The sequence below is a fragment of the Chlorocebus sabaeus genome, chromosome 22 (genome assembly GCF_047675955.1).
Source record: "Chlorocebus sabaeus isolate Y175 chromosome 22, mChlSab1.0.hap1, whole genome shotgun sequence".
Classification (NCBI taxonomy): Eukaryota; Metazoa; Chordata; class Mammalia; order Primates; family Cercopithecidae; genus Chlorocebus; species Chlorocebus sabaeus.
Window position 1 is genome coordinate 39,568,217 of NC_132925.1, and position 23,753 is coordinate 39,591,969.

Genomic DNA, 23,753 nt, shown 5'->3' on the forward strand with positions numbered 1-23,753 from the left:
TCCCTGCGTAAGAGCTATCTACATAGACATCTAAATTGGTTAATGTTAAGAGAAAACTAAACAGTAGTTTAGTAAAGTTGTATTAGAAAAGAAATTAAGAAACTTTAACTGCCTTATAATTATTGCAAATAACTTAAGATTCAATATGTTTAATGTCAAGCTTTTTAAAAGAGATATACCCAAATTCTAAAGGGCAGTTACGAAAACTATGAAAATTATACTGAAATTCCATTATCAAGAGGTGGAGCATTGACTACTTCTGTCCTAAAACTCTTCTATTCAAAAGCAACGGTCAAATTATTACTATAGCATAAGTAAACGTTTATGATATAAATGAAACTATCTCTGTAGGAATTTTAATATTTAAAATTAAAAACTTCTACAAATGGTTGGTTTATTTTAAAATTGTTAAGTTTTGTGAAAGTTTAATCCAGAAATAAAATTCTGGACTAAAGTTCATCTTACCTTATTTGAAATTTATGTTTTAAAGTTTGGAGAGTGGAGGGGAGAAATTATTAGTAAAACTTAACAGCAATCCCAGATCCAAAACTTCCTAGATTGCTTATATGGAATTTTTTGGGGACACTTGTTATTTATGTAAGAAAGTTAATAATCAAACTTAGGAAAGCCAATGTATCATGTACACTTTTTGAAAGACAATGCTGTATCACTTTACCTTAATGCTGTTATTTTCAGAATCAATTATGTAATTCGAAATACAATCACGCAGTGGCATCTATGTAGTCATTAAAAACATACTTAATTGTTCAGTTTTTAAAAGTCTACAAAGCAGTAAGATGGTATTTTTATTTAAATAAAAAGAAAATATAGTATATGAAAATATTTATAGAAGTATTTTTCATGATGTGCTAGAACAGTAAGTGATTTTTTGTCTATTTGTCTCTCTGTGCTTTCTCAGTCTTTCTTCTGCATTGAGCATATAAAATCTAAGACTATGTAGTTATAAAAAAAGTAACTCTCATTAAAAAGTGTCTTCACCAGCATTATACAATCCTTCACAGGACTCTCTTCTATAAAGCTCCACTGCTATGGCCAACTGCAGAGGTGCCAAAGGACAATGTTATACGTCAGTGAACATTATGTTTGGCAAAATTCCTGGTAGAGGTTTTCTAAAAATGTTCTATTTTTTTCCCATTTTCTGGAACTATATCAGATATTTCTTGAGATTTTTATATTAAGGAAGATTTTAAAGGAAAAAAGCACATTGAGAAGTCCCTAACGGAATTTGTCTTTTTACAAATCTGTGAAAATCCATGCATTTTTGATACGTAGAGGTCAAACGGCATAACGAAATGATGATCTGACAATTCTATGCATGAAATTAACTTCAGAAAGTTAAATACTTGTGTTTTTCATGCTTAGAAATGATTTTCCATGACTTTCAAATCTGTTCTTATACTTTTAACTTATTCTGAATATAATGTATTTGGATTTTACTCTAAATATTTTAGAAAAACCTTCTTATTAGAGGGCAGTGAGGAAAATTAAAAATGTTAGCTAGAATGAGATAAAGTTCATTTAATTAAACTGTTTTACTCATGCTGTAAATTACTGGCATAGACATCTGAGTCAATAAACAACATACACAACAACCACATTAACTTTTCTTATTAATTCCCAGCTAATTTCAAATTCATGAATGGACAATGGTTTAACAAGTTAATTCAATACAAACCTTAACTGAAAATTATTTTGGTGCCCTCAGATATTAAAACACAAGAATAAAAAAAGTCCCTGCTCAGAAAGTTTATAAAATAATGAGGCAAAAGTTTATAAAATAATGAGGCAAGTCTACCACATAAAAAAACTTCATAAAGTTTATTATATGATTATTCACTTTCCTTTTTCTTGCTTAAACTCAAATTCAGAGAAGAGTCACCTATTTTTGCAAGATTAGCTTCCCCCAGATACTCTATTACGAGGTTTTCAAGGGAGAAAATGAAAAGAAAGCAGAAAAGAACAGTTTAATACGAGTTCCCTAGTTACCATAAGCATTAACAGTGCATGACTGTTACCTTAAAAAAAGTGAGAACTGAACTGGGCATCTATGAGACCACCTTTATGAAAATTTCAAATCTATTCTTAAAGTCTTGTTTATCAGTATATGAAAGTATTTGTTTAAAATACAGAATGTTTTAATAACATTTAACTTTGAAAACACACACACATAACTTCTCTTTTCCAACTTATATCATGAAAACTAAAATAGCTAGATCAGCATTTCTCAGGAATTTTCATTCAAATGAGACCGTGTATATATTTAACATTTGAGGAACAGATGTTAGCAACAATAGGAAGGAGGGAGGGACGGAGGCAAGCAGAAAGGAGAAAGAAGATTTGGTATTTATTATTTATTTATTTATTTGAGACAGAGTCTCGCTCTGTTGCCCAGGCTAGAGTGCAGTGGCACTTGGGTCACTGCAACATCTGCCTCCCAGATTCAAGCAAGTCTCCTGCCTCAGCCTCTGGAGTTCCTAGGACTAAAGGCGCGCCCCATCACGCCTGGCTAGTTTTTGTATTTTTAGTAGAGACAGAGTTTCACCATCTTGGTCACACTGGTCTCGAACTCCTGACCTCAAGTGATCTGCCCACCTCGGCCTCCCAAAATGCTGGGATTACAGGTGTGAGCCACCACGCCCGGCTGTGATGTTTATTATTTAATTGATGGACTCATTGACACAGTCTCGCTCTGTCACACAGATGGAGTACAGGGGCATAATCTTGGCTCACTGCAACATTTGTCTCCCGGGCTGAAGCAATCCTCCCACTTCAGGCTCCCAAGTAGCTGGGGCTATGGACGTGTGCCACTATGCTTGGCTAATTTTTCTATGTTTTGTAGAGACTGGGTTTCGCCATGTTCCCTAGGCTAGTCTCAAACTCCTGGGCTTAAGCAATCCACCCACCTCGGCCTCCCAAGTGCTGGGATTACCTCGGCCTCCCAAGTGCTGGGATTACAGGCGTGAACTACTGCCCCTGGCTGGACCAGTAAGATTTGGGGCTATATTAAACACACACACACAACACTCCTAGGAAGTTTATTAACCTTCACGCAATAAGACTTAGAACTATACTAAACATATACACACTTGCACAAAATACAAAGCCCATGAGCCTCCGTGCAATGTGTAGTAACTTCCAGTTAATAAATGGATGGTAAACTGCTACTGGTAATTCCATCTATCCTGGGCAGCCATGGTCAAGGACGTAGAAGGGACCTAGAAACCAGATACCCCAAAATGCCCTGGATGCTCGGAAATATTTACCATTCTCTTATCTTATATCATTATCAAAACCTCCTATAAGCAGTGATCTTGGAACTTACCTACTGTAGTAAGGTGATATGTCTTAAGTATAAATGCAAGATGACAGCATAGCACATAAACGACAAGCGTTTTGTTTCAGAGTTGGCCTGCTACTACATATCGATCATGGATCATTTTGCAAAAAATAAGTGCTTAATGAAAATGAAGTCTGAAATTATCAGTAACAAAATCTATTAAGCAGGTAGCATAAACTAATATTAGCAGAAAAATAAATTACAAGGACTAACAAAAGTGGTACAAGCAAGCTCTAGACTTAAAGGTTTATAAGGTATTACAGCAGGCATGAGATAGGGAATTATCACAGATGCTCACTTAGCTTCCTCAAAAATTCTACTTGTATTATTGTGAATTAATTAAAATTAATGACAAATCGCCACAAAATTCTAAAATATAATCAGTAGAGAAATTATACAATTCTAATGAGCTAAACGTATATGACAAATAGAATGGCCAATATGCCCAGAGAATTTTAGCATGGTGATGGTGAGCTCAAATACATCAAATAAAAGCCTAGGGACAGGAGAAATGCTGAATGGTCGTGTAAGAGCAGAGATCAGGAAACTACAGTCCATTGTCTCTGTGAGGCCCATAAGCTAAGAATTAACAGATTTGCAATCAATTTGATGATTAGAAAGTACTAACTTTGAACATCAATTAAGAGAAAGGTTAAAGGTTATAGTCCCCCAAAAAGAACTCAATTCTTCTGGTTAGTAGAGCTGTATTCAAAAAAAAAAAAAAAACCTCAATTATTATACCTCTAACTCCATCAATAAAAAAATTTGTGAAAATGTGTTTTCTCTTTTGTTATTGAAGTACATACATGATATCCTCGATTTTGCCTTTTGGCCCACAAAGTCTAAAATATTTTATCTACTCCTTTACAGAAAAAGTTGGCCAAGCTCCGTATTCGAGCATTAATTTACATGATGGGGTAGGCTTTTAGAAAATAAAGAAAGCGGATCATGAGGTCAGGAGATCGAGACCACCCTGGCTAGCATGGTGAAACCCCGTCTCTACTGAAAAGACAAAAAAATTAGCCGGGTGCAGTGGCGGGCACCTGTACTCCCAGCTACACGGGAGGCTGAGGCAGGAGAATGGCGTGAACCCAGGAGGCAGAGTTTGCAGTGAGTGGAGATTGCGCCACTGCACTCCAGCCTGGGCGACAGAGCGAGATTCCGTCTCAAAAAAAAAAGAAAGAAAGAAAATAAAGAAAGCAAACTATTCAAATTTAGATCTGAGTGTAGCATAGAAATCAAAAAGAAAATAGTTCTGTTAACAAGGGTAAAAGGTTAGATCTGAAACTCAAAGATGGTACCAAAAAGAAGATGCAAATACCACAGTAGTCTAAGCTGCAAACTGTAAGAAATTATATGGATAATAAAGAAGATCGCTGATTACACACTGATCTTTTCAACAATACTTGTACACAATGACATCTAGCAAAACCACCTTTGATTTTAAAAATCTCTATTTTTAAAGAATGAAGTACAAGGGTTTGAAAAGAACTTGATCACAGTCCTATGTTCATGGTATAAGCTACTGAGGAGTTACAGCTCAGTATAATAAAAACTAAATTCAAGCTGTCCAATACAGAATAAGCTGCATCCCTAAGTAGTAATCTGATGCTGGAAGTGTTCAAGAAAATACTAGAAAATCATTTGTTAGGAATGTAACTAAAAGGTTATTTCATTGTGTGTTGGATAGGACGACATGACCTCTAAGAAGATTTTTCAATTTTACAATTCTACGAAAAATTTGGGGTATCACAAACAAAGCCCCAGAGACAGTAGGTGTTGTTGCTTTGTCCAAACTGAAACCTTAGAATGAACCAATCTAGTGATATAAATCTAGACACTAGGATTTTTTGTTTTTGTTTTTTAAGTAAAGGGCCTTCCTTTAAGATCTCAAATATTTAAAACTTAAAAAAATTACATTTAAAAACTCAATTAAAATCTCAGCTCTACTGTTCTTAAAAGGAAACATATATTCTAAGATAATATTTAAATATTTGTTGTTAATAAAGGTGTATGTATGCAAAGCTAAATGAAAGCAGAAGCTGTGTCTGAGCAAAACCAGACATATCTTCTGCTTTCATTCAGCTTTAAATAAAATTTAAAATAAATAAAATTATATTTAATCCATACAGACCCAACAAATAAAATTATATTAAATCCATAAGTCAAATGTTTCTATCAATGATCTAGCCAGACATGTAGGCATTCATTCTTTCATTTTATAAATACTGAATAAATATAAATAGTGACCAAATACAAGTACCTTCTATGTGCTCCACAGAGTATTAGGAGCAGGGAGTATACAGTGAGCAAAAACAGACACAGCTTCTGCCTTTATTCAGCTTACATACATTTTAGTGAGCTTATAGTCCAATTTTGCTTTTAAGTACTTTAAATAACAGATATATGCCTTTCTTGCATCAGATATACATAACAGCTTTTCTAGAATCATACAAGAGAAGAGTAACTCAATAAAAACCAAAAGGCTGGGGGGCGTTCTTATACCCACTTTATAGCTGAACTTGCTATGTGACCTTGGATTGCTTCCTCCATTTTTTAAGTTTCTCATGTGTGTATATGTGTGATATATATTATTAAAGTAGTACCAAAATTCCTTCCAGTTCAAATATTCTGATTCAACCTTCTCACCTTGATTATTTCCACCAACTGATCCACACCACTATCCCCTGGAAATATTGGTTGTCCTAGTAACAGCTCAGCCAACACACAGCCAGCAGACCATACATCTAGAGAGAAAAGAAAACAAAGCCTTATTAATACTTTATAGCTTGAAGTGAAAAATGTTTGTATACATTTTCTAATTTTACTGTGATCACAGAATAAATATCACAAGGAAAAGATTATACAGTCCAAAACAGAGAAAACTTCATAAAACTTCCCTAATGTTCTTTTTAATTAAATGTTAAACTTACCAAAGAGGAAACCAGACCAATAAGAATATTCTAATAAAGGGTAAAGTCTATTATTATCAAATTTCAGGTATTCAAGTCTTCAAATAACAAGACAGAGGATTACAGTACCAAAGCTATGGCAGGACTATCTATTTATCATACTTAAAAATAATTCAAAGTGACACAATCTCTGCATATTAGTAGGTACTTACAGAGGAACAGCAAGGAAAGGTTCAATCTCTCCCAGACCCTGGGCTTTAAGTCAATGCAAATTCTGAGGAACACTTTTAAGACTTTAAATGGTTGATTTTTATGTTCTAGGATGACTGACAGAAAAATGTGCTTAAATATATTATCATTTTTAAATAAAACAGAATGGCAATGATAGAGGAATATATTTTGCTTCATAAATTATAAAAATAATCCACTTTTAAGTCAAAATGAAAACCTCAATCCCTAGAGAAAACTTTAAAAATTAACTCAATTAATACACTTTAAAAATACTTTAAAGTATACATCCTAGTTTACCCAGGCTAGTTATGGCTTATATATTATCCTGGGATAATTATTAGTAACATCCTCTTTCTCTCTCAAAAGTATTACTGGATTAGAAGACAAACTACAATCACTCTATTTTAAAGCTCACTATTAAAACTTCCTATAAGAAAAGGCTGCTTTTTAGCTTACAGATTTCTGAGATTCCTAGGTTTCTAATATACCAACACTCAAGTGCTTTAGGGAGACGAATATGAATCACTGCTGGACTTTACCACCTACCAGTAGGGAAGGAGAAGAAGGAACAGTAAATGGTTGACAACAAAAATTTTAAAGGTTTGATGTGGTGAGATGTACTATCAAGAGAGACTGGAAATCACTGCTCCAGTGACTACTTTTTATTGACCTAGAAAAATGACATAGTATTCATTTAACAAACTCAAGTTGATTTTATTCAGTCCTAAGTTAATAACCAAGACATCTATTCTGCAAATATAGATCAAGAGTCCTATTTAATATATTAGGAAATTGATAAATGAAGCAAATATGAAAACTTGCTAGGGAATCTTTACTCAAAGCCAACAGTAATACTAACTGTTATAGTCAAGTAGAAAAGATGTATCTCCTTATTTATGTAAATGCTTATTTTAATCCAAGTTTTAAAATATCCCTTTACCTAGTTAATAAGATGGAAGGTAATATGCACTCAACTTTTTTCTTCTCTAATACAAAATGATTCATCTCAGAATACAAGGCTGAAAAAATTGTAGGGGAATAATTATGCCTTCATAAAAAACAACAGGAAACACTTTCTTAGGCAAGATTTAGCTATAAATATGGAAGACAAAAAGTAAAACATCAAGAAATACTCTTGCCTAGAAGTTACCAGAAGATTGATACTCAAAAGATTCAGGTGACAACTATACTAGCAGCCTTCGATTCATGTTACATCAGTCAAGTTAGTAAAAACAAAGTATTTATCAAATACTTTCTGAATGACACTAAAATCTCCTCTACTCTTATTTCAAAGGAGAAATGGATGAAATTCTCCAAATAGAATAAAACTTCAACTAAATAGAAGGTACTGAAAAAATAAAAATAGTGCTTTGGCACACTGAAAATTAGTTAGTTGGGGTTAAAGCCAGGATAGCATTTTGTTTCATACTTAACTCAGGTTCATGTTAAAGTGATCTTTCAAGACCATTTAGTTTAACACACTTATTTCATGGAATAAGGAAATTAAGACATGATAAAGTTAAATGACTTCCCCAAGGTAAAGGTACTGAATAGTAGAGCTAGGCCTGGAATCATTCTCAATTCCCAGTCAAGACACCACTCTCCTGAATAACTGTCTCACTGTTACAGAATAACAGCTTCTTCAATGGTCTGTCTGTAAGTTCAATCCCTTGTTCTAAGGAAGCCTTTTGTTCTCATTCTGCCATTTCTCAGTAAGACAATATAATCAGAGATATCAGCTTTACCTCTGGCTGTATCTAAATATGACAATAATCTTGTCAGAAGCAGTTACTCTTCGTTTCAAACATTATGGTTCAAAACATTTAAAAATGTCACTATATTAGTATACTTTTTGGGGGGTCTGTTTAAAAACATTACAGTCTTAAGTAGCAAGTATCCTAAGTTTATAATGGGAGGCCAAACCTAGGCTTGTTAGGGTTCAAAAGACTCCTGTTTATGTAACTGTTCCTTAATGTGTGAGATGATGCGATAACTTTTTGAGAAGAATCAAACTGCCTTTATTTTAGGTGTTTCTGGCACAACTCACACCAGTATATATAGATAATCAGTATCATATATTTGAATAAAATGTAAAGCAGCTGGAAAATACAATGATATACCCAAAGACAAGGGGCTGAAATTTGCTCTTGAGGAGAGTCAAGTCTAAAAATGCCACAAAAAGAATACCACCTTACATTTCTACAGTATTTTCACTAACATTTTATTTAAGCCTCACAGCCACTCAGAAAAGCAGAACTGTCAGTAATCTCCACTTTACTGTAATAGTGACCTGATGCTCAAACCCAGGTCGACCACAAGCAAAATATTCTTTGTACTATTTCTCATCTGTCCATACATATATGCCATGTACCACAGCCATAACAAGACTCTGAGAATTATATACACATACGTATACATATTATTATGCTCTCTACCCTCTGGTAAAGCAGATTTCAAAGTGTGGTCTACAGAGGATACTTTGTACTCTTTGCACCTGGGTCCTCTAGACATTTTTAGACGTCCCAGAGGGCAAAACTCTTTTCACAAGAATACACTTTTACTGGGTTAACATTTGTACTAAGGGTACAAGGGAAATGGTGGGTAAAACTGCTGGCCTCTTGGCAGAAATCAAAATGTGCTTTGGCATTTTGCCATTTGGCAAAATAAAAAATAATGTGTTTCTGATTAGGGTGTTTGCTTATATCAGAGAATTTCTATTTGTATCAAAAAGACAGAAAACTGTCACAAGGTCTGTTTTATTTTTTGTTGTTGCTGTTGTTGTTTTGAGAGGGGGTCTCATTCTGTCACCCAGGTTGGAGTGCAGTGGTGCAGTCTCAGTTAACTACAACCTCTGCCTCCTGGCCTCAAGCCATCCTCCCACCTTAGCCTCCCAAATAGCTGGGACTACAGGAGCATGTCACCATGCCCGGCTAATTTATGGTAGTGATGGGTTTTCACTATGTTGCCCAGGCTGGTCTCAAACTCCTGAGTTCAAGTGATCTGCCCACCTCAGCCTCCCAAAGTGTTGGGATTACAGGTGTAAGCCACTGCGCCAGGCCAGGTCTTTTTTGTTTGTTTTAGTTTTCTGTTACTGTGGGGATTTTTTGGGTTTATTATTTGTATGCTTTTGTTTCTGTTTTTGGACTAAAGGAATTCTCTTCAGAAACAATACATAAGAGTAAAATAATTTTAGCTTCCACTTGCACATCTAGCTTAAAGTTGCTCCTTGTTTGTTAGCTTCCTATTCATGTCCAGCCGATCATGCTCTCTCAGTTCACTCCTGACTAGTGGGCTAAAATGGAGTAAAAGAGAAGGTCAATGATGATTAAAGCTAATGGTCTCTATTTAGCTCCTTCTATCACTAAACATCTTGGGTGAAGACTTGAGAAGGTCAATGATGATTAAAGCTAATGGTCTGTATTCAGTTCCTCCTATCACTAAACATCCGGGGTAAAGACTTGAGAAGGTCAATGATGATTAAAGCTAATGGTCTCTATTCAGTTCCTTCTATCACTAACATCTTGGGTGCATACTTCTACAGAATCAGTGCATTTAGCAAAACTATTAGTGACTTAAGCTGATTTTACATTAAATAATGGAGATGGCATGAAGGAAATGTTAGCAATATGGCCATACTATCACTTTCATTATTAACTTAATGAAATAACATTAATAAATTCTCCGACTAGTGTAATCACACTCAGAAGTATTTCAGGAGGATTTTAAATAAGAAAGTAAAAAAAAAAAAAAAAAGTTACTTAGAATTAATTTAAATTCTTAAGGTAAAAGCTATTAGCTTTACAATTCTAACAGTCCAAGGAGGAAAAACAGAATAGTAGGTGTATTTTAAATTCTAAAAAGTAAAATTTGAAAAACTCTATACAGGCATATGTCAGAGATGTTGTGGAACTGGTTCCAGACCATTACAGTAAGACACAATAAAGCAAGTCTCACAAATCTTCTGGTATCCCAGTGCATCTAAAAGATATGTTCACTCTATACTGTAGTCTATCACTTGTACAATAGAATTGTCTAACAAAAATTAATGTACATACGTTAATTTAAAAACATTTATTACTAAAAAAATGCTAATGATCATCTAAGCCTTCAGTGAGTCGTAATCTTTTTGCTAGCAGAGGGTCTTGCCTTGATGTTGATGGCTGCAAACTGATCAGGGTGGCAGTTGCGAAGGCTATAGGATGTGGCTGGAGCAATTTCTTAAAGTGACAATGAAGTTTGCCACATAAATTGACTCTTCCCTTCACGAAAGATTTTTCTGTAGTATGAGATGCTCTTTGATAGCATTTTACCCACATTAGAACCACTTTCAAAATGGGAGTCAGTCCTCTCAACCCCTGCTGTTCCTTTATCAACTACAATTATGTAATATTCTAAATCTTTTGTTGTCATTTCAACAATATTCACAGCATCTTAACCAGGAGTAGATTCCACCTCAAGAAACCGCTTTCTTTGCTCATCAATAAAAAAAGCAACTCGTTTATGTTTTATCATGAGATTGCAGCAGTTCAGTCACATCTTCCGGCTCCACTTCTAATTCTAGTTCACTTGCTATTTCCACAACATCTGCAGAGATTTCCTTCACTGAAGTCTAGCACACCTCAAGGTCATCTATGAGGCTTGGAATCAACTTCTTCCAAATGTTATTTGGACCCACTCTCACGAATCACAAATGTTCTTAATGACACCTAGAATGGTGAATCCTTTCCAGAAGATTTAAAATTGACTTTGCCCAGATCCATCAGAGTAATCACTATCTAGGGAAGCTATAGCCTTACGAATGTATTTATCAACCTTTGGGTGACCAGTTGCATTGTCAATAAGCAGTAATATTTTGAAAGAAATACTTTTCTCTGGAGTAGTAGGTCTCAGCAGTGGGCTTCAAATATTCAGTGAACCATGCTACAAACAGATGTGCTATCGTCTACTCATTGTTGCTCCATTTATGGAGCACAGGCAGAATACATTTAGCATCATTCTTAAGGGCCGTAGGATTTTTGGAATGGTAAATGAGCACTGGTTTCCACTTAAAGTCACCAGCTGCATTAGGCCCTAACAAGAGAGTCAACCTGTCCTTAGAAGCTTTGAAGCCAGGCAATGACACTTCTCCTCTCTAGAGGAAGTCTTTCATCTCTAGAAAATCTAGAGATGAAAGTCCTAAATGGTATCTTCTTCCAATACAGTATGAGGCTGTTTGGTCTCCATTAAAACTCTGATGTTTAATGTAGCCACCTTCATCAATGATCTTCGTTACATCTTCTGGATAACTTGCTGCAGCTTCTACATCAGCACTTGCTGCTTGCCTTGCACTTTTATGGCATGGTGCAGTATTTTTCCTTAAAACTCATGAAATAACCTCTGCTACCTTCAGATTTTTCTTGTGTAGCTTCCTCACCTCTCTGTCTTCACAGAATTGAAGGGAGTTCAGGCCTTGCTCTGGGTCAGGCTTTGGCTCAAGTGAATGTTATGGTTGGTTTGATCTATCCAAACCACTAAAACTTTCTCTGTAACAGCAATAAGGCTGTTTCACTTTCTTATCATTCATCTGTTCACTGGAGTAGCACTTTAATTTCCTTTAAGAACTTTTCCTTTGTGGTCACAACTTGGCTAACTGGCACAATTTCGATATGCCTTCCTTGCTAAGCTTAATCACGTCTAGCTTTTGATTAAAAGTGAAAGATGTACCTTTCACTTGAATACTTAAAAGCAACTGCAGAGTTGTTAATTGGCCTAATTTCAATATTTTTGTCTCTCAGGGAATAGGGAGGCCTGAGGATAGGAAGAGAGATGGGTAATCGCCAGCTGGTGGAATAGTCATAACATATACAACACTGATCGATTAAGTTTGCTGTCTTATATTGTTGTGGTTTGTGGCAACCTGAAACAATTAAAAATAACATCAAAGACCACTGATCATAGATCACCATAGCAGATACAATAATGAGAAAGTTTGAAATGTTGCAATAATTACCAAAATGTGACACAAAGACATGATGACACAAAGACATGAAGTAAGCACATGCTCTTATAAAACTAGTCAGGGCAGACTTGCTTGACTCAGGGTTGACACAAACCTTTGAGAGGTTTAAAAAAAAAAAAAAGCAGTGCCTGGAAAGTATCATAAAATGAGGTATGCCTATATATGTTTGCATCTCAAGCTTTAAGAAAAAAACATTATGGGATATATCTATCTTTTAATGCAAATAAAAGTACAGATTAGTATTACTAAATTACTAAAATCAAGAAGCAATTAATAACTATGAGCATTATATTCAGATTCATACTTACCTATACTAGAGGTATAATCAGTGGCTCCAAAGATCAACTCTGGTGCCCTATAGTACCGAGAACAGATATACGAAACATTGGGTTCTCCTCGGACCAGCTGCTTTGCACTAACAGAAAAAAAAAAATAAAAATAAAAAGCAGAAATTCTTTAAATCTAAACCTTAAAAGAACCTAGACTGCTACCCTTTCACAGTATCGAATGATTTTCTAAGATTCACATCATTTGAATCATATATGAAAAAGAAAATGTAAACTATAACTATCTCTGACAAAAGAAATTTACAATTTTATCACCTTGCCCTGCAAAAAAGAATAGCAATTTTTAAAGAAAGCATTTGTCACCTAAGAAGGCACCAAAAGCAAAAAAGGGTAAGTGCTGAATTTCTTCTGATCCTGTTCCCCAAATTCCACTTCTAAAATACAAAGAAGCAAGGGCAGAAAAGAGGTACCTCCCCCACCAAAAAGCATGACAATAGATTCTAAGAATGAATATTCCTTACCCAATGTATTTCTTTAAAAAGGGCTAGAAACTGGCCACTGTATTGCATTTTGACTTCTGACTCAAGGGTGAATATTCCAAGGTTTATAAACTCAATCTATTTTTCCATATCTTGGTCAATCTATTAACTGCATAAACATTTATTACCCAATAAATTATAAACAGGCCCTTCAACTTCAGGGCAGAAATGATTCACAGCCTATGAATTTTAACTGCTATAGTAAGTTTAATTGCATATTTTCTTACTCCAATTTTCCTACTAAAATAGTTTGTAGCATGTATTTTAAACATCAAAGTATAATAAATTACAACTAATTTCTTTTGAGATGTTGCCCAAGATAATCCAAAGACAGAATAAAATAAACTGCTGTAGAAGCCAGCCATTTTGACATACATTAATAAAAAAGATAAATAAAGGCACAAAATGCAATGAAATCAAAACAGTAAAACAGTAAGTGCCAAAAAAAAAAAAAAAAAAAAAAAAAAAGTAAGAAAATGCTGAGGTAAAGGTACTGGAAAACCAGGGTAAAGACAGATGAACGTAGTCACAAGGATTTCTTTCAATGACTGGGCTTTCTTTTCTTCCATTTGTTTCTAGTCAATGATGACTCTAAACTTAACTTGTTTTTCCTTCATCACTAGTTTTGAAGTTTGTTTTTCAACCCTCTCCCCAAGTACTGACATACAATAACCATTTCATAAATTAACAAATACTAATCCCTGTTTTTAGGCTGCATGAAAATTATGACATTTAGTTTTCAGCATAATTGATAGGAGACCGTTATATCTTCTAAAGGACACTTCTTAATTAACAAGATAGATTCTAATTATATTCAGAAAATTCATGATGAGACAAAATGTTAATACCCAAGCTTTGTACCGTGAAGTCTTTTCACTACTTGATGGAGCTACAAAAATGGAGCAGCCTCTCTTACAGAGGAGGCTGGTTTTAATTCCTTGCCCAATATTGTGATCACATCTAGCTTTCTGTTCCTAAATAGCCCGACTAGTCCTTTAGCTACTTTTAGGCCCCGTTTCATCTAGTGAAAAAATAAGAAGAGAGTAATAGTATTTTGTTCAAATTACCAATCTGATATGTAAAGCCCGAAGTGTCTCCCAAACTCTATCTGACCAAATCAATTCTGTTAAAAACAAAAACTTAGAGGGTTTATAAAAATGAGCTATCAAACAAGCAAAATCCCTCTTCCAAATTTTCAGAATAAAGCTATTTTATGTCCCAAGAGAATGGGCTGTACCAAGTGTTCTGACACTATCATGAGAACAGAAGCTCTTTTAACCTTGGTGTCTCATAGTCTGTCCCTACCAAGTCAGTCACTCTCAATGGGGAAGACACCCATTAACAAGAAAACATAAATGATTTGGGCAGTTTTTCCTATAAACAAGTAATAGTGCTTTGTTTCAAACACCAAATGAGAGCTTCATTGTCTTTTACCATTTTAAAAAATAGTCCAGGGAACAGAGTCATGGCCTGCAAAGTGACAGGTCATCTGAAATTAGTAGAATGAGGACGGTCATTGTGAGACTAAGAAAAATTAACTCATGACAGAACAGATTTGCTTATTTTTTAAAGGATCTGTCTCAAGAGAAGCCTGTGGAAAACATATCCTATGTTGAACCCCAAATTTAAACTGTGAATTGATGTAAAAGTATTACAAAGGGACAGGAGCATAGGTATCAACAAGTGTGGGGCAATATGTAATCTATAGAGCTATGGTGAAAAGAAATAATTTGTAACAAGGATGAAAAAATTAAAATGGAAAGAACCCAAATTATGTAGAGATGTCTTAGGGACCATGAGGAGAGAGATTAGGTGATTACACCAGTGAGGAAGTAGCAGCATAACTGCCTGAGTTACATGGGAATATAGGCTTGACTACATGTTAAAAGGTTAGATTAGAGAGGCACAAAAGTACTGAAAACTGAAAATGGAAAGAATAAAGTTTTATTACAAATTCACAGTATATTACCAAGAATGAGTTTTTAAAAGCAGAAAGTTTGATGAAATTTGCAGGAAAAAAGGGTAGAATAAAAGGTTAAATTATAGAGGAAAATGAAGAAAACACTGCTAGTAGACCTTTTATCCCATCCCTGAATTGAGGTTAACTGTGAAGTTAAAAAGATACACAGGAATGTAATCAATATTTTGAAAAAAATTAGTTCTTACTGAAAAAGGAGTATATATCTAATATAAACTCAAACAATACTAAAATACAATCAATGAAAAAGTGAGTTTCCCAACTACATTATATTCCCAAAGTTTCCTTTCTCAGGCAATCAAATGTTATGGATTACATACTGTTTAAGAAATAAGCCACACATGTACTTGTATATACATCACACTCTGTATGTTTTTAAAACATAAAAGGTGGCATACAATATACATACTCTTGATCTGCTTTCTTCATTTAATGTTTCCTAGAGATCATTCCCTTTCAGTTCACAGAGAGCTGCCTCATTCTTTTTTATGGTTGCACGTGTTACTCTGTATGTATCATAATTTATTTAGCCATTTTCCTACTAACGGATGCTTATAAACAATGCTATAATAAAAATCCCTATATATACACTATTTTGTAAACGTGTATTTCTAAGGAAATAATTCCTAAAAGTTAAAGTGTTAAATGAAGAAGTACATACATTTATAATTTTGACAGAAACTAACAAAACTACTCTCACAGCTGCACTAGTTTATACCTCTTGGATAAGAATTACTGTGTTTAGGCTGATATTGCAAAAGGAATATATTTAAAAGAAGATAATAGGGGGAGGAGGGGAGAAGGGAAGGGGCAGGGAGAGGGACAGTAGCTTACCTTCCAAAGTCACAGAGTTTTAATACGGCTGTATCAGGATCCAACAAGAGGTTCTGTGGTTTAATATCCCGATGGCAGATTCCAAAGGAATGGATATAGGCTAAACTTCGGAACAGCTGATACATATATAACTGTAATAGATAGTAGAAATTAATTAAATATTTCCTATCCTAAACAAATCAGAATACTTAAGCAGTCAATAAAGTAACAGATTCTCAGAAAAGAACAGGTGAAATGCTATGGATTACCGGCACTAAATCCTCCTTTCACAAATTTCATGTCATTTCTGTATTAATTAGCTATTTCTATATGAATTAGCTAAAGTGTCATTAACCATATGTACTATTCGCATCATTCTTTAATAACTTAAGAAAGGAAATTTTACAATGTGTTTTATAACTTTTAATTTTACTAACATCTCACATTACAAGCCTGCTAAGATGGGCTTTTATTTAAAACACAAATGAAAAGCTCAGAGAAGCATCCGAAATCATGAATAATAAGTAACTTTGGGTCAGAAACCGGGTATTCTGATTTTTAAGTTTATAGTTCTTTCTAGTAGGGCACGCTGCTCAATGTAAACGTATTTCCAAAGTGTCATCTTTAGAATCATATTTTTCTGAGATGTCAGCCTCCAAGGTGATTGACACAGTGGTCTAGGAAAACTCATGTGGACTGAGAAAATCTATAATCACTGCTCTATCAAGACATCAATAACTCTGTTAGTAGCACCACCATTCTTCCTGTTAATGTCCTTCACAAAAAGTATAATTCAAAATGACATTCAAAAACAGATGCCTGACTATTGACATCATCTTAAAAAAGAGAAGACGTTCTCAGTTTTCTTACCAAAAAGATACACTGAGAAACTGGGTCTGCACTGAGAAACTGGAATAAAGAATCACACTCTTGACTGCAGAAGACAGAAACTTCATGGAGAGAGTATAATTTAAACCTTCTGTTTATCTCAAAGTCAGTGTTCTGATTCACTTTTAAACTTTTCTGGCTGTTTACCTTCTGACCTCTACCCCGAAGTTACACCATGGACAGAATTTTTGAAATGAGTCAAACCAAAGATAACAAATATCCTGGTAAAAAAACAATTAAAAAAAAAAAAGATACTTAAAAGTCTAATGAAGCATTGACACATGGCACCATCTTTAAAAGCTACTGCTAAGGCTTAGGTTAATTAAAGTTAACCTGAAACCTACTTTCCTTCTAAGAAGCATGGTGAAAACTGCAGACAGCTGAATTTTAGTACATCTTTGAAGTTAATACGAACTATAGCTGGAAAAGTTTATGTCTTCTTTAAAATGAAGCATGATGTAAACTGTACAGAAAAGATCTTTTATAAGGTCAACATTTTGCCAACAAAGTTAAAATTAAGGCATTTAGGTATCCATATAACTTTTTTTAAAAAACTTCATACTTCTACTATTGTACCATCATTCACAGAATCAATTTCTAAGTCTTAAAGCTTACTCTAGGAGTTTAATTCATTATCACTAAAAAGATAATCTCCAATAAGAAACTGAGTTCACAGGCATAAATTTACTAAAAACAGAGATTTTACTGTGTCAGGGTATGACTGTCTAGGTCAGCAAGAATCAGTGAAAACAAGTTTTCTTTTTCTGAAAAAAAAAAAAAAAAAGCTTAACAGTTTAAATGAGGTTAATTTTAAGATGTCTTGTATTCTTTCATCTGAAAGATCTACTCTACCTTCACTGTCTTGAAAAGTTTATCTAGAAATGTCAAGATAAAGAACAGACAAATGGGATCTAATTAAACTACAGAGCTTCTGCACAGCAAAAGAAACTACTATCAGAGTGAACAGGCAACCCACAGAATGGGAGAAAATTTTTGCAATCTACTCATCTGACAAAGGGCTAATATCCAGAACCTACAAAGAACTCAAACAAATTTACAAGAAAAAAACAAAGAATCCCATCAAAAAGTGGGCGAAGGATATGAACAGACACTTCTCAAAAGAAGACATTTATGCAGCCAATAGACACATGAAAAACTGCTCATCATCACTGGCCATCAGAGAATTGCAAATCAAAACCACAATGAGATACCATCTCACACCAGTTAGAATGGCGATCATTAAAACGTCAGGAAACAACAGGTGCTGGAAAGGATGTGGAGAAATAGGAACACTTTTACACTGTTGGTGGGACTGTAAACTAGTTCAACCATTGTGGAAGACAGTGTGGCAATTCCTCAAGGATCTAGAACTAGAAATACCATTTGACCCAGCCATCCCATTACTGGGTATATACCTAAAGGATTATAAATCATGCTGCTATAAAGACACATGCACATGTATGTTTGTTGCGGCACTATTCACAACAGCAAAGACCTGGAACCAACCCAAATGTCCATCAATGATAGACTGCATTAAGAAAATGTGGCACATATACACCATGGAATACTAATACTATACAAAAAATATATTTTGTAATACTCATACAAAAAGATGAGTTCATGTCCTTTGTAGGGACATGGATGAAGCATTTTCAGCAAACTATCACAAGGACAAAAAACCAAACACTGCCGTGTTCTCACTCATAGGTGGGAACTGAACAATGGGAACACTTGGACACAGGAAAGGGAACATCACACACCAGGGCCTATCATGGGGTGGAAGGAGGGGGGAGGGATGGCATTAGGAGATATACCTAATGTAAATGACGAGTTAATGGGTGCAGCACACCAACATGGCACATGTATACATATGTAACAAACCTGCACGTTGTGCACATGTACCCTAGAACTTAAAAAGTGTATATACATATAAAAGTTTCCAACAGGGGAAAAAAAAAGAAATATGTAATATTATATATTTGTTGTTGTTTCACTTTGTAAAAGTGTATTTATAAGAAAGCCGAGAAGCTTTCTAGACTAGAAAGATAGCAAAAACAAGAACAGAAAAACAACTTATCATGTGCTGGGCACTGTTTTAACTGCTTTATGTGTATTATTTCACTTACTCCTCATAATAACCTTATGTAATAAGTACTTTATTATTGTCATTTTAAATATAAAATAACTGAGGCCCAGAGAGATTAAACAACTTGCTCAATATCACACACACACAATATTCTGTAGTGGTTTGAGTAAGTGCTTCTCTTTCAATTACTATTCATGTATTTTGCCATATTTTATTAAATGAAGGTGTAAAATATAATCATTAAATAGCTTGGTGGAGGCTGGGTGCGTTGGCTCACACCTGTAACCCTAGCACTTTGGGAGGCCAAGGCAAGTGGAGTTCGAGACCACCCTGGGAGCAACATAGTGAAACCTCGTCTCTACTAAAATATAAACAATTAGCCAGGCTTGGTGGTTCATGCCTATAATCCCAGCTAGGAAGGCTGAGGCAGGAGAACTGCTTGAACCCGGGAGACAGAAGTTGCAGTGAACCGAGATTGCACCACTGCACTCCAGCTTGGGCTACAGTGCGAGATTCTCTCTCTCGAAACAACAACAACAACAACAAAACAAAGGCAGGTTGGTGGCTAAATAAAATACTAGAATGATTAATTCTTAGAAACTCAAATTAACACATTTTAAAATATAACAGGTTTAACATGTACTAAGTGCCAAACCAAGAAAAGCATTTCTGCCTATTTGTTTACTTAATTCTAGCAACCACTCTGTGAGATACACATTATCCCCAGTTTTGCAGAAGATATTGAGGCTCAATGGTCACAATTTTTTTAATTTTTCATTTTATTCAAAGTTCATACAAAATTGTTAACATTTCTATAAAATAATTACTACGTTTCAGGTTACAGGACAAAATATCACAGAAGGGAATGTACTCTGCAGTTGAACACAATTTGAACAGTTAGTTATATGTAACTCAAATCCAATGCCCTCTTCTCGGTGCCATAATATCTGAAGTAATAAAATAAAGCAAGTAATAGAATACAAGTTAAAACAAGTAATAACAATTTTATGATTCAAAAAATGCATCCAACTCTCTTGTGTGATCAGACCCTGTCCTTAAACATGTCTTTTCAATAAAAAGAAAATTATTAAGTTCACAACGATTTGCCAGTCATCCGTTTTAGAGTTGCATTTTAAAACCTACTTAGTTCTAAAATATACTCATCAGAAAAGCAAAGGTGCTCAAAAAGTTTTTAACCTGTATCTTGCTCATAGAACATACTCAACTCTCCCAGAAAAAGTGAAAGGCAATTATAAAGAAATGCAGTTGCCATTCTGGTAGCATGTATGCCAAACAAGTCCGTATCAGATGGTGAGGTTCATGAAGGCAAGAGTTACTTGCATTTACTACTTTTATATCCCTCTCACAATCTAACATTTTTCATACAACAGGATTACAATAGAACTATGTAGAATGACCATGTGAAGGAGATCAACTCATAACTCATCAATTCCAGACACTGTTTTCATCTTTTCAGACCTTTAAGGGATCTATGTCCCCAAAGAATAATGCCCAGAGCCAATAGATCTGGCCTCTGAAAGGGCTGTGGTTACATTAAAAAATAAAACAAAACAAAACCCTTTTCCCACAACGGGGAGAAAGAAAGGAGTGCTAAATCTCTCTCTGTATGCCAACCTCAGTATGTACAATAATTTTATTTTCATTTTTAAAATACATAATGCCAGATATCTAGCTCAACTATTTGCTGGCAAAAATACAATTAGTGCACAGGGTTGTTCACTATAGAACTATTTTTAATAGCGAAACCCAAAAGAACACAACAAAAAACAAGGGGAAAATGGCATGTGCATTAATAGCTCACTGGGTGAATTAACTAGAATACAGTCACATGATGAAGTAATATAGTAGCCATGAAGAAGGTGATATACACACACATGAAAATATGGACTGATCTCTAGGATATATTTTTAACTGAAAAAAAGAGAAAAACGTGTACTTTATGTAACCATTTATATAAAAACAGGGTAAGAATAATTGCATGTTTGCTTATTTTAAAAATGGTAGGATAAATTACTAACATTTAAAAAATATTTAACACTGGTAAAGGAAAGGAACAGAGCAGAGGGAACAGAGATAAAAGCTAAACTTCTTTGAACCTTGTTTTGTCAATCTTGTTTTGAACTATGTATAAATATATTAATTTAAAAGTAAATTTTATTTAAAAATTTAGAAAACCACTATCTATAATAAAAGTAAACTGAAACAAACAAATGCTTAATAGAACATCATCACACAGAGAGGAATTATTCAATTTTTTTGAGATGAAGTCTCGCTCTGTCACCCAGGCTGGACTGCAGTGGCGTGATCTTGGCTTACTGCAACCTTTGTTTCAGAGGTTCAAGTGATTCTTCTGCCTCAGCCTCCCGAGTAGCTAGGATTACAGGTGTGCTCCAGCACGCCCAGCTAATTTTTGTATTTTTTAGTAGAGGTGGGGTCTCGCCATGTTGGCCAGGCTGGTCTTGAACTTCTGACCTCAGGTGATCTGCACACATCGGCCTCCCAAAATGCTGGATTACAGGCATGAGCCAATGTGCCTGGCCTCGGTGTTTCTTTAGAACAGAGACATTTGATTGTTCATCCCTAATGAGATCTAACAGGTAAAACTGAGCTGTGCTTAGATCTTAAAATTATTTTTAGCTGGTGGTGCTAGTGTTGGAAGTGCTATTCTAAGACAGTTATGTAGGGTGCAGGGTAGAATAAATCATTAAATATACTGCTATCATTGAGAAATGAAATTTTCAATGTAAGAGAAAGGAAATACAAATATAAGATTATTACAGTTAAGTAAAAACTCATAAATTTTATTTGAAAGTATCAATATGAACTCATGGTGTATTTATTTTCAGAAAAAAAAAAAGATGCATTACATCTGAGAAAATTATCCACATATTTCCTAGCTCTGTTCACTAAAAAGACCCACAAACAATAACCAACCCTGTGACAGCACTTCTAGCATCCAGACTGTGGTCTCTAAATACCACCTCCCACTCAAAGAGCAAGGTCTTCTTGAAGAAATGGTTGATTCTAAGTCTGAGGAAGAATGTGTAAGATGAACCTGGAATACTTTGTCATGTTAGAAAGCAAGGAAATTGTCAAATATTATTAACACTCACACAAGATATTTTAAAACAAACAACAAAACACCTCACTGGTACCTATGGAGGATGCTATGGAATTGACTAATTATTATAAATTTCAGTAAATGAAGAGAAGGAAGGAAGGAAGGAAATAAAAAAGAACATCCTTATCTATATATATATAAAGTATATGTACACTTTATATATAAATATATATTATATACACTATATATACATTATATATAGTGCATACACTATATAAAGGAGTCATATATGTAGTATATATAATATACACTATATATAGTGTATATTATAGTGTATGCACTATATATATAGTGTATATTATATATACTACATATATGACTCCTTGCCAAAGTAATCCAGCTAACAAAAGTGCTTAAAGAACTTCTATTATTATTATGATTATTATTAGCTTATGCAAAATCTACCCAAAGAACTTCTATTATTAATGTTCCTACTTTGGTAACCCTTTTATTATTGTGAAGTTTAAATTTTTAACAATTAAGACTTCAAAAACCCTAACCATAAGACATTCAGAGTCAATGTCATTTTATTTTCTACAGTCATTTCCATAAAGGGTTAAATTTAAAAATTGTATTTAGACACCTGAACTTTCAAACGTAACTACTAGTTTTCACAATATTCACAATAGTGTACATATAGTGTATACACTATATATAGTGTAGCGTATATACAGTGTATACATATATAGTATATATACACTATAATATATACACTATATATAGTCTATATAATATATACTTTTTAATATACACACATACACACTGTAATTCTTATATGTGAAAGTAAAAATATCGAGAATTTGCTTCAAAAAAATAAAGGGAGTGCAAAGTAGAAAATGGCATAGATAAAATAATTTTGGCTACGAACTGATAACTGTCGATATTGTCTCACAGGTACATGGAGGTTCAATGTTCTATTTTCTCTCTTTTTATATATGCTTTTATATATGCTTGAAATCTCCAATAATAAAAACAAAAGTTTAGAATGAGTAAAGATCCTGAAATAAGCAAAATTTCTGTAGACAGATATATGAACAGAAAATCATTTGACATATCTTAAGAAGTAGCAGAAAATATGTACTGCTTAACTAGGGATCATTATAGGTCATGAAGAGATACGTAAATTTGGAGAGTTGTTTCAACAGGGGTATCATTATACGCCTGTTGTTTCTGCCAATAGAAAAGAATATGACATTTCTAGACTCTTCACCACTTCATAATACATACATTTTGTCTTGTTTTATAGTTGTTTGTGCCATTTTTTTCTACTTATTAGAAGAAGACTAAAATATTTCATTAGCTTCAGATTATTCTGCAATAATTTACCATTTACTGGCTGAATCAAAGATGTGGAACAAAAATCTGGTCACTTTTAATGTATTGTTAGGACCTTCTATTACTTCTACTTTACAGCCTCCAAATGTTTTCTCATATGCTAAGCTCATCCTATGGGCCAAAATGGTATATTGTGGCCAGTAAATAAATAAGTACAATTTTACCGACACGAAAGCTAAGCAGAGA

The 23,753-nt window shown here is 34.2% G+C and overlaps 1 protein-coding gene across 4 annotated transcripts in view; it reads right to left on the minus strand.

Annotated features, from left to right (window-relative positions):
* Positions 1 to 23,753, minus strand: part of GSK3B (glycogen synthase kinase 3 beta) — a 270,061-nt gene that overhangs the window by 77,685 nt on the left and 168,623 nt on the right. For all 4 annotated transcript variants that reach the window (XM_007985675.3, XM_038003375.2, XM_007985674.3 and 1 more), the window contains exons 5-7: positions 16,138 to 16,268; positions 12,808 to 12,914; positions 6,008 to 6,105 (exon numbers count right to left, since the gene is read on the minus strand). In XM_007985675.3, coding sequence (XP_007983866.1) covers positions 6,008 to 6,105; positions 12,808 to 12,914; positions 16,138 to 16,268 — 336 coding nt within the window. The remainder of the gene's footprint in view (positions 1 to 6,007; positions 6,106 to 12,807; positions 12,915 to 16,137; positions 16,269 to 23,753) is intronic.